This window comes from Vicugna pacos, chromosome 1 (genome assembly GCF_048564905.1).
Source record: "Vicugna pacos chromosome 1, VicPac4, whole genome shotgun sequence".
Lineage (NCBI taxonomy): Eukaryota > Metazoa > Chordata > Mammalia > Artiodactyla > Camelidae > Vicugna > Vicugna pacos.
This window is the reverse complement of record NC_132987.1, coordinates 65158042-65170278: the sequence shown is the minus strand read 5'-3', so window position 1 is coordinate 65170278 and position 12237 is coordinate 65158042. Positions and strand designations below refer to the sequence as shown.

General features: G+C 51.2%; 1 protein-coding gene across 12 annotated transcripts in view; it reads right to left on the bottom strand.

Annotated features, from left to right (window-relative positions):
• The window catches only part of MYLK (myosin light chain kinase), a 247068-nt gene that overhangs the window by 59224 nt on the left and 175607 nt on the right, over positions 1–12237 (bottom strand). For all 12 annotated transcript variants that reach the window (XM_072964016.1, XM_072964017.1, XM_072964021.1 and 9 more), the window contains one exon: positions 4257–4343. In XM_072964016.1, coding sequence (XP_072820117.1) covers positions 4257–4343 — 87 coding nt within the window. The remainder of the gene's footprint in view (positions 1–4256; positions 4344–12237) is intronic.

The following is a 12237-nucleotide window of genomic DNA, read 5'->3' as shown; positions in this document are numbered from 1 at the left end:
TGGTTATATTCTTAGGAGATACACATAAAATATTTAGAGGCCAAGAGCATGAAGTCTCTATTCATAAATTGTGAATATATACATATATATATACAGAGATACAAATGTATCTATATGATGAATGGTGAATATACATGAATACAGTGTATATATAGTGTGTGTGTATATATACACACACACTGTATATAGAGATATGAGTACTTGATGAATGGTGAATATATATATGAGTTTACACATAGAAAATGATAAAACAATGGCACAAAATGTAAATACTTGTTGATTCTAAGTAAAGGGTGTACAAGAGTTTCTTGTACTATTCTTGCACCTTTTCTGTAAATTTGAAATTATATCAAAGTTATAAAAAAAATTCCCTTTGAGAGGTATGCAGGCAAGCACCCTGACAGGTCTCAAGGTCCAGGGACGCATGCCGGCTGTCACCCTTTTTTCCCCCCAGCTCTTACGGCAGCCAGATCTCTGCCCCTCTGGTGGGCACTGCCCAGACTGTGTGGACAGCACAAGGGATGGCCCTGAGACCGCGCGAGGCCCAGGCGGTGTGGGAGGAATGTAGATCAGGGTTGCCCTCACAGTTCCCCATCTTACTAGCTGTGAGACTCTGGGCAGGACAGCGTAGTTCTCTAAGACTCAGCTTTGCCCATCTGTAAAATGGGAACAACCACTTGTAGCTCAGGTAGTGAGACATGCCTGAAGTGACATGGACTGAGCACCTAAGATGCTGCCGTCTATGTGGGTGCCCAAGAAACTCTTGTTTGTATGGTGAGCAGATGCTCCCCTAAGTGGCGGCCTCACAATATTCATGCAGCTCCTGTGCAGCTTCTCCCTCCTGTCTCCCCTCCCCTCAACCAAACAACATTCCTCCTCTCCTTCATAACCTGTAACCTGGCCCAGAGTTTCCCTCATCCTGAAATCTTCCCAGACCACCCCCTCCTCACGCCTGTACTTGCAAGCTGGTGTCTGGTAGGTGGACTTGTACTTTTATCAGTTTTCCCTCATCCGGCCCCTCAGGATGGGGCAGATAGACTTGGTGTTTCCCTCATGCTCCCCAGAGCTCGGCGGTGGCGGGGTCCCCAGGGCCCCTCAGGCCAGTGTGGATGAGCACTGTCCACTCTCACACCTGACAGCTCCCTCACAGGACCGAAATTCCGAGCTGGGGAGGGGAGGGCACACAGACAGTGATCTGGCTACCATCTGTTTGACAAGGAAACCACTCAGCCTTCCCTTGGTCACTGGAGGAAAGATGGATTTCCTGGTTAGATTAGGTACTTCCCAGCTCTTGACAAACATGAACACACATACACAGCCAGACCACTCAGCGACATGAGAATCTGGGCTTTCTCACAGAATCAGAGGTGTCTGGGACGGGGGACGGCAATGCTAAGAGAAAAAGGCACGTTGCAGAGGTGGACAGACTGTGTAATTCCATCTCTGTGGGGAAAAAAACCCAATGGATACATTTGCATGTGTATATGTGAATATTCAGAAAAAAGTAATTGTGACCAAATTTGAGGAGGTGAGTGGACTTAAGGGTAAGATGAAAGCGAGCTTTCACATTATCCTTGGTATATTTCTGTACTGTTTAAAAAGTTTAAACAAGGCATGCATGTTTAACTTATATATAATTCATAAATAATACATTTATCCCCCAAAGTGGGAAAAGAACTGGGGGTACAGGCCTAAAAGATAGCCCTTTCATTTCTTCTCTCTGGGCGGCCGCCTTCTCGGAGCCTGCTGGGAAGGAAGCCCCATGGTGTTGTGCAGGCACCCAGGGAACTCTGCAGGTTTCTGAAGCACACGAGCACACTGTGTAAGCAGGTGGAGGAGCAATGGGAGCCACCCTGCTAATGCTCGCAGCATCTGGGTTGGGGAGGGTGACAGGTTGTGGTGATGGGCGGGTAGGAAGTGGGCTGGCAGAGGGATTCAACATGGTCATCACTGTACATGGAAACACACACTTCCATTCTTTTGGGAGTAAGGCATCTGTCTGTAACTCCAACTTGAAGGCTTTGTACACAGACTGAAATTCCCCTTCCACAGACAAGCAGTGTCCTTTGGAGTTAAGGCAGTTACGAATGTATTTGCTACAGAGATGAAGCATTTTCAGCTGGCCCCTCCCCTCCCCCTAAGCAGCTCCAACTGAGCCCCAGTCCCTACTCCCTCTGGAGGGGAAAGAACTCTGGCATCCAGCCTCCACCACAGAGCATTTGCTCCCTCCCTAAAGGCAGGTGATGGAGATACTCTGAAGACTGGGCCTGAGGGACCCTGAGGCGGTTCCACATTTAACAGAGGCTGTAGAGGAGCCCCCTTCTGCTTCTCAAGACCAACGGTGCAAGGGCACCAGGCTTCCCCTGGGACAGCTGGCTACCAGCCTGACTGACAGCACCCTGGACTGGCCCAGGAGCTTAAACGAGTGCTGAGGCCTGGATCCCAGCCCCAGAGATTCTGATCTAATTAGTCTAGGGTGTGGCCGGGCAGCAGTGTTTGTAAAAGCCCCCCAGGTGAACCTAATATACAGCCAGGGTTGAGAGGCCCTGCCCCAGAACTGCAGGATAACAAGTTGACCGGGGTTTTCCACAGCCCTCTCTTCTCCAGGGCACTGAGCCCAAGTCCCGGGTCTGCTCACTGTCTCCAGCTTGTTTTCCTCTTTTACTGCTCTCCTCTGACTCCATCTCACTTCCCTTGGGATCTCACTGGAATGGACGTGCCACAGCTGAGGACAGGAGGCTGTTGGCCTCCCAGCTCAAACTCCACACGCTCCTGCTTCTGCCCCCACGAAAGGCGAACAACCACATTGGACCCTAGTTCACCATCACTTGGTGATCTTCTAAGATCCCACGTCTCTTCCGCTGACGTTTCCCCAGAACTAACAGCACAGGCACAAGAAATCCTTTTGGAAGGCAAAATCATTAACCCAATTCTCACTAGATTTTTCTTAGAATTGTTTACGCATTTCCAAGAGCTTACTAAACGCCACCTTTGATAATCTGAGGCTCCCCAGTGGTTATCCATAAAAAATTATCATTCCCATTTGGCTGCCCTGGCATCCTGAAGGCTGAGCATCCCCCTGACAGCCTGGCTGGTATGTGTGCAAGGAACCCAAGCTCCTCACTGGGAAGATAAGTATGTCGCTTTGATAAGAAGAGATGGGAATAAAACTAAGCTATAGAACACCGCCTTGTAATGGAAGAAGAGAGGCAGCCTTTGAATTAACCTAGCTCACTTTCCTTTATCAGTATGGGTAGTCTTTCTTCTGATTTTATAAGATATTGAAATATTTTTGTGGGCCCATAAAAGCATTGAGAACCCTATGTCCTGGCCTGAAAGATAAGGGGCCCTGGGGGGAAGCAGAGATCCCAAAAGAGGGAAACAACTGCACAGAGTCACAGTGGAAGCCCCTTCCCCATTTGGCTATTTAGACCACAGCTATAAGTTGGTTCCAATAGATGCTGGTAAAGCTCTTCTGTGAATAGGCATGGCACCATCATCCTGAAAGGTGCATGTGTGAGTTGGCCCAGTAAGAGGCACAGGGAACTCACAAAGGAGGAAGGGGGCTGAGACACAGACACGTCACCGTGACACTGGGGAGGAGACAGTCAATGGCAGAAAGGGGTACTGGGCGGGTGCTCACTGGAGGGAAGAGCTCCACTCAGCCGCAGCAAGGACAAACTTGATGAGATGCCTTTTCTGTGGGAGTCTGTCCCACGAGAGGTGCCAGAGTAAAGGCACAAAGGGAGGAACATAGGGATGTCTGGTGCATGAGGAGGAGCTCAGTTTGGCTTGAGGACAGGATGGGGGTAAAGGAGCTGGGGGCAGCACGTGGAAAGAGCCACTGAGGCCGGACGTCTGGATGTGAGGGGTGAGCCCAGGCAGCACCGTGTGGGAAGGTCACTTGGACAGGACTGGTGGGCTTTGGAGACCACTGGGCACTCCAACCAGGAGTGCTCCAATCAGAGCCACGATGTAGGAAGGTCCACCAGGCAGGAAAGACTCACTTGGGGGAGATTCGGGAGCTTTCCCAGGGGCCTGAGTGAGACTGAGAGAGGACCGGGAGGTGTAACACCACTCAGGCTGCAGGGAGATGGGAGGGGTGAGAAAAGGCCACCGGCTTGGTCACCAGGAGCTCATGGGGCACCAGGGTGAGGGCAGGGGCCAGGCTCCGGGGAGCACGGGCAAGGAAGCGGGAGCATCCGATGCTGGCCCTCAGCCCGGGGTCTGCCTGGAAGAGCTGAACAAGTACTTACTCTCTGTTCCCAGCACGGGAGGAAGCGAGCTCTTTGGCCTCCGGGCTTTCATCTCCGGGGCCTTGGCATTCTCACTGGCGGGGGCATCTGGAACAGAATGAGCAACAACGCGAGTCAGCAGCTGCCCAGGGAAACGAGCAGAGGAGGCACCGCAATAGAAAGCCCACCTCAACCGCAGGGATAGTCCCCTCTTCCCACTCCACTCTGAGGGGCTTCAGCAGCCCCGGGCAGACGGCGCCTACAGCCAGCACCTTCCTCACAAGAGCACCAAAGGAGGAGGGTCCGTCCGTGAGGCTTTATAAATCAGGTGGAACGCAGTTGTGCTGAAGACGGGTGGACAGGCTATGCTGGGAGGGCGCTAGTTAACGCTTTCTCCTCGGCAGCAGGCCCAGGCCGCCAGAATCACATCATTGGCCAGCCTTGGGGACAGCAGGCACCCCTCTGCTCACCTCTCCCCTTCTTTTCCTTTCATTGAGTCTTAACTCACTCAGGCTAAACACTCTAGATTTCCCAAAGCATAGTGCTCTGTGTAGAGAGGCTTCTTGGACAGGGAGTGGGGACAGGGTTGTTACTCTTGGTCTGGTGAGGGGCTTGCAGCCTCTGATTTCTCAGACTCCCTTGTACAGATGGGCACTGACGGTCAGCCCTCCAGGCCGGCATGCCTCACCCACTCTGGACTAAGCCTTGGACCCGTCGTGGGGGCTTCTGCACCGTCCCCGCCCAGAGCAGGTCCAGTGAAGCCCCACAGATGCAGCCTCCGGGCAGAGCTGAAATCCTGCGGGGAGGAGCACACGGCTCCTCAGGCCTGCCCTCTCCTCTCCCTCTTCTTTCACGTTCACACCAAGTGTGGACGGTGCCAGGGCAGTGGGGTAACATCGTGCTGGGCTCAACTGGGCAGAAAAGGCCCTCACTGGGCCCCAAGGAGACCGGACTCTAGGAAGCTGCAGGGAGCAGGATAAGAAGGGGCTGGCTGCACCGCTATCACTACACTCCAGCATCTTCCCCACAAGAAGCTCTCTTCCGGGAGCGTGCTTGGGGGGAGCCTCCCCCTCAGAGCCCCTTCCTGTGTATCCTTTTCCTGCTCCTGAAGAGGAAGCACAAGGGGAGAAGGGGGGGGTGGGACTTTCCAGCTGAGGCTTGGCCACATTCTTGTGGCCTGGCTGGGGAGGAAGGGCCATCTCTCTGTCCCCGCCTCCAAGGTGGGGAAAGTCCGGCTGCTAGCAGCAGCGCTGTCTCCTAGACGGGGCTCCTGGGGCTTTGGGGGCTGGGCACATACACTCCCCGGCAAGCAGACTCCTGGTGCTTCCATCTGGATGCATTGTTCTTTCTAGATGGCATTTGGGTCCCTTTCCTGTTCCAGAATGTGGGTCTGTCCATATAAATTCCTTCACACCAGTCGGCTTCCTTCCCAACCCAATGCCTGCCCACTCTCCATTAGCTGGGTCCGGGAACAGAGGCTCTAGGCAGGCACTGTCCAGGCTCATGGCAGCTCCAAGGCTCACAGGACTCCAGGACTGCAAGAACAATTCCCTACTGCAGTCGGCCAAGAGCTGTCCTTATGTAATTACAGGAATGATTAAGTGTCATCCTTAAGTAGAACCTCCTAGCATTATATGACAGGGGATGGGGCTGAGGGAACAAAGCTGGAAAGGATTCCTTTAAGCAGCACTTGATAACCCGGCCCCCCTACCCTGCCACCTTCCATAAAAGAGCCCCAGATGATGAGTCGGGGTCCTGCCATCTGTAGCTGACATGGCCTGTGTCCTGTCTCCTGAGTGGGCCACCCACACCCCAGGTTCCATGTGGACATGGATGGAGGAGCAGGACGTCCCATGGGGAAGGGGATGATTTCATTTTCTGTGTGTGTGTGTGTGTGTGTGTGTGTGTGTGTGTGTGTACGAGGGCATGTAGAGGTGGGGTGGGGGACAGGAGGGCCTCAGAGACTATTCCTAGAGTCAGGAAAACCTGTCCATGCTTCCCTTGATATTTGTGGATCAGGAAGCCATAAACCAGGCCTTTCCTTCCTCTTTTCCTTCAAGACCAGTCCTTCTGACAGCACCGATGACAATTTAAAGAAAGGCGCACCCAGAAATTTGTTTTCCCCCTTTCCAGGAACAGGAGGAGTGGGCAGAGTATGTTTGGACAGTTCCCTGTTCCTTGGCTTCAGCACTCTTTTTGCTGTCTTTTTCCAGGTCAGTGTTGGGGCATCAGAGGAGGGAGATAAAGAAGGATTGAGATTTTTTTTTTTTAACTGATGGGTAAACGGAGGCATGAGCAAGCAAAGGATGGGATGCTGAGAGGCCCAGTTTTCCTGGGTTCCTGAAAGAAGGGAGACAGGGACTGAGATTCCTGCTCTTCTTGGTAGGGGTTGTTGGGCTCTTCCTCCACTCGTGTTAGAGCAGGGACAGAGAGAGGAGGGCTCTGGTTTCGGCTTTGTCATCAACAGTCCTGGGATCCTGGGCAAATCACTTCAGCTGCCCCGGGTCTCTAGATCCACATCTATACCGAGGGAATGACCCTCATCTTCTCCACCTCACTGCCTTACAAGGCTCGAGGGAGAGAATGCAGGGCAGAAAACCCATCATTTACCTATTCATTCATTTCTCCTGTTTGCCACGTTTCCTTGCCTCCTTCCCAAATCTGCTTTAAAATCCTCCACCTTCAGAAAGCCTTCCCTGCCCTGCCCCTACTGCATGTTTCCTGCCTCTGCATCCCTCCACAGCTCTTGAGTGCTAGCTTTACACTGACAAGTAAGTACACCACTGTCATGTGCTTTAAGCCTTGTTTGTAGAAGTTCTCTGCACCTTATCTTTCCATCTGGCCGTGAGGAAAGGGGCTCAAGCTTCCCTGTCAAACCAGGCACACACCCAGAATTGGAAACCCACAGGGGTGGGACCGAGCCCCCTCTTCCCTCTGCAGCGCCCCCGCCCCCTGGGGGCTGTGCTATGCCACGAGCCACCAGACATCCGTGAGAACCGCAGCAAGAAGTGGGCTGGGACACAACCATGTGCTTAATCAGAAACAGCTTTGTGCTCACACAGCTGTCCAGGGGATAAAAATAATAGTAATAAAAGTTTAAGAGCAGTCTGTATTTTCTGTCTATTTTAATCAGTTTTTGTGATGAAATTGAACTCCATTTCTAGATCTGGGCCCCAGGGCTGGAGTCCTTTGCTGGCTTTCTTGTGCCCCCAGAGAAGCATGGGGGAGGAAGGTGGTGGTGTGTGGAGGTGGGGGGCCTCCACATAGAGAGGAAAACGTGTCCTTTTATGGACAACACCTCACCCCTTCCACTCCTGGGCTCACTCTGGGCTCAGCCCTCCAAGGCAGCATTTCTTCTCTCTCCCCCGAGAGAGGTAACCCTAGGCAGGGGGAATGAGGTCTTGGGAGGCTTTTTGGAGGGGTCTGAGCTTCCAGGAGCCCCATGCATAGGCAGGGCAGAGGGGCTGGCCTCTCTCTCTGCCTGGGAACAAGCAGCAGGCTGGCATAATCAGGAGGGAGGGAGCTCTGGTTAGGATAAGTGCCTTTCTGGCTTTCCAGTTGGGTGACTGTGAGTCCCTGGGCAAGTTCCTGACCTTCTTCACCAGGAAAATGGGGATAATAATACATCAACAGAGGAGTGAATGAGATGTGGGGTAAGAGCTGGTATTTACTGGGCCCTTAGTCCGTGCCTGGCATGATGCTAAGCTTCATACACTTGTTTCAGGTTGAACCACCGCTTGCCAACATTCAAGTGTTTCTGACCTACTGAAGGGGCAATTTTATTTAGTTCAACCTAATACACATTAGCTGGCTGTGATAATATAAAGAATAATCACGGAAGTGGGAGCAGACAGAAGCCAAGAAAATAAGAGTGGGTCAAAGTCAGCTCAGCCATAATCAGAGAGGCTCCCTGGCCACAGCAGCAGTGACCACAGTGGTTAGGAGCCAACACTTGAGTTTAAATTCCCACCCAGCTAGGTATTAGCTGTGTGGCCCTCAGTACATCACTTGGTCTCTGTACATCTCAAATGAGGCTTTAAATTTCATTGTCATGGTTACAAATTATCTCTGAGTTACCAAATCCAACAGCCAATGCTCAGGCTCATTTATTCCACTTGGCAGAAGCATTTGAAGCGCTGATCTCCATCATTCCTTTCTTATTGATATGATCACTCTCTAGCCTCTGGGACACCTCTCTCTCCTGGATTTCCTCCTGTCTCACTGTGGCCATTCCTTCTCAGGCTCCTTCGCAGACCTCCGTCTTGCTTTACTTCTGTGTTGGAGTCTCTTTCCCTACTCCATCCACATCCACCCCTAGGGACATTTAACCCCAGGGCATTCAGTGGGCTCATGTGGATGGCTCCTCATATCCTGCCTCCAACCCTGACCTCCCTCCTTCTCTCCAGATTCATCTAAATGCCTTTCTATGTGACATGCCCACTTGGATGTCTAATGGATATCCTTAAACTTCACTTCACGAAACTCTTGACTGTTCCCCACCCCCGATCTCAGTAGGTAGTACCACCATTGACTTGCACTCCCCCATGAAAACCAAGGATCACCTTTGACATCGCTGTCTCTCTCTGTTTGCAATGCATCAGAAAATTCTATCTGCTTTACTGTCAAAATATGATAAATCTAATCATTTCCCATCTTTTCCGTGGAGTGTAAGCTGCCACCATCTCCTGCCTGGGCCACCGCAGCAAACTCCCGTCTGCTCTCCCTGCCTTCCCTCTCACCCCTCCTGGGTCTGGCCCCTACCTAAGTGGTCCTTCACAGCATCCAGTGTTGTCCCATCACACTTAGAATAAAATCCAGTGTCCTGGTCATGGTCTGCAAAGCCCTGCAGATCTGGACGCTGGTCCTCCTCAGCCTCATTTCCTCCCATTCTGCTCCCAACCCAGGGCTCGGCCACCCTGGTCTCCTTGCTCCTCCTTCTGGGAGTGCTCTGGCCCAAGCTTCGCTCAGGGCTTTGCTCCGGTTCCTTACCTCTTCCTTCCTCCTGCTGGGATTCCTTCCCATAAGTCTTCAGGCCCCTATTCAAATGCCTCTTCCTCAGAAGGGCCACACCCTCTCCCACAACAGCATCCCTCCCCCAACACCCTGCTTTGCTTTCTTCATAGCACGTGTTTTTGCCTGAGATCACATGACATATCTGTTTAACCGTATTTTTGTCTCTCCCTCACTCAAATGTAAAGTCCTTGAGAACAGGAATCTCTGTTTTGTTCACTGCTTTTAACTCCAGCCCCAGGAGCACTGCCTGGCAGAGTGGGCACTGACATACCAGTTGGATGAGTGACAGTGCAGGTGCCCAATGGAACGCCACCCTCTACCACACACATGTACCACCCTCCATGGTTATGAAGGCCCTGGCCTCACTGGTAGCTGAAGCCTCATGCCCTCAGTTGGGTGGCTGGGAAGGGCCACCTGAGTTGCCCTGTCCTGGCACTGGGGCCTACAAAAGTCTTTGCCTCCTCACTTCTCACCTGGGTCTGAATAAGAGGGAATGGGCTACTCAGGCCAGAGGTGCAGAAGGACTTCCTAGCAGGAAGGGCTGTTCCTAAGGGAGACCCAGATCTCTTGGATAGCGGACACTGTCATGTTTTCCACTAGACAGGGAGGCCCTGCAGGTCGTGGAAAGGTGCAGACACTGGAATAAGGCACACCTGGGTTCGAGTCCTGCCAGGGTAACTCAGGCTATGACTCCCTGCTCAGGGTGACTTGAAGGGCCTGGGCTTCGGGATCAGAGACACAGGATCTCCTGCATAATGTCTTTGTGACCAGGGAAGGGCTGTTGACCCTCGCTGAGCCTCGGTTTTCCCACTGAGAAAGATACCCTGCTCATCTTTTGCATAAACCAAAAACGCACAAGAGTCTTTGGCCATGGCAGGCCTTGAAGGTCAGTGTTTTCTCCTACTGGGTGAGTTTTCTGGCAAGTTCTTACCCACTCCAGGCTTCAACTGCCTTCTGTGGTACAAGCTGACATGCCTGCTACGGTGCTTGGAAAGGAAAGCAGTAGGACCATAATTAAGAACATGCACAGGAGCACCTCTTCTTTACAGAAACAACCCAAACAGCATGACTGAAAGAGCCAGAGGTGCTGCATTGTGAAAGCTACGTCCCTCTGTCTTTCCTATAAGAGGGAAGTAGTGTGGCTAATAGAGAATAGCCGATGAGCCAGTCATTTTTATGAGGTCTTGAAATACATCATTATATTGGCCACAGAAGCATAGTCTTAATGGTGTTTGGCACAGGCTGGGTGAGTGACAGCAAGTGACGATGCAGGGCCAGCCTGACATCAGCATCAGCTGTGGTCCTCACCCTGAGTGTGGAGAGACCTTGCAGCCCCTTGGGAGGGATGTAGGATCGTTCTATCCAGAGGTCCAGGGGGCAGCTTATAGATGGAAAGACGGATGGCCCCGCACAATGATGGGACTTGAAAATTGTCAGGGTTGCTTCTTAGGGCGAGCAGTTCTTTATTGTATTTTAATTCATGTCTTCTTTTAAGAATTTGATTAAAAACTATGAACTCTCTCTTCAGAAAAATGCTCTAATCCACAAACACACAAAATATTGCCTTAACATCAAAGGGTGCATGGATCTATTGGATCTCCAAGTCAGGTACTACTGCCCCAGGGACCCTCTCTGAGAGGACCGGGGATGGAGCAGGACCTAAAGCCTACTCAGCTGAGAGGAGCACAGGGAAAGATGCTCAGGAGCCTGCAGTCCTTTACTCCTTGCCCAGAGGTGGCTTTTGATGGAAAGATAACGCTAAATGTGGCAAGAAGGCCACTCACATGCAGGGCGTGGACAGATCTCCTTGTATAGCAACAGGGAAGAGAGTGGGTGTGGAAGGGGCTGCCCTTTATCTCTTTGAAAAACAGGAGTCAGTCCTGTTATCTCAGCTGGTCTTCCTCTGATTCCTTTCCTAGCTCTCCTCCTAAGACCCAACTTCCAAACTGCAGCCTGAGGCCAAACCCTGCAGAGGCCCCTCTGAAGGAATCAGAGACAAAAAAGAATCCCCCTCCCCACAGAGTATTCTGTACTGGGGGAAAGGAAATTTTATTTTGAAAACAAAGTTAGGTTTTAAAAATAAACTGTTTGCTCTTTCTGGAAAAGGTGCTGACACTTTGCAGATAAGGAGAATGAACTGTCCTCCTGCCTTCAGCTAGCCATGTAAATAGGACCCAAAGATGCCAGGGATTCCAAAAGCAGATGACCTCATTAGCAGGCAGGGCTTCCTCATAGATCAGTTGGAACCAGCACTGGTCCCAAGTATGGGGTTAAGTTCCCAGAAACACTATTTTTTAAATGGCAGCATCTGTCTAGAGAAAAGCAGGGCTCTGACCTGAGTGGTGACAGGAGGAATCACTAACAGCAGCTCCTTCCCGGAGCCTCGGAACAAGCGCTCCAAGCCTCTGCTGAGCTAACTACACACTCTGATCCATCAGATCTGCTCCCTTAGACTCAGAGAGCCCCTGTGACAGACACACTCCCCGAACTCCGAGGAGACACACACAGTATTCTGCAATGTCAGCTTTACTGTTGGCTACTGTCAATTAGTCTGTACTGCCACTGTGTGTGTGTGTGTGTTTTTTTTTTTTTGAGACTTTTGAAGACTGTCTTTTCTTTTCTCCCATTCATTATGTATCACGGATCTCAGCTTTTATGATCAGGAAATCATATTACAAAATCCAGAATGGGGACAATGATTCCATGTCCTGTGGAATGGCAGTGAGACAGGCTAGGGTTTTAGAACCAAGTAGTTATATTCAGGAGTCAGAAGAACCACAAAGCTAGTCTTCAAGATGCCTTTTTTGGACACTAGCTTTTAACGTGTCACCAATAGTTACGAACCAGGCATTTCAAGGTCAAGAGATTGTTTTCCCCAAACTACCTTTTTATACAGTTCCAGGAAAGTAACAAAATAAAAATCCAGAAAGGGCACTGGATTGCAAGTCTTAAAATGTAGTCTGGTCCTGCTTGGCCCTAAGTAGAGCAG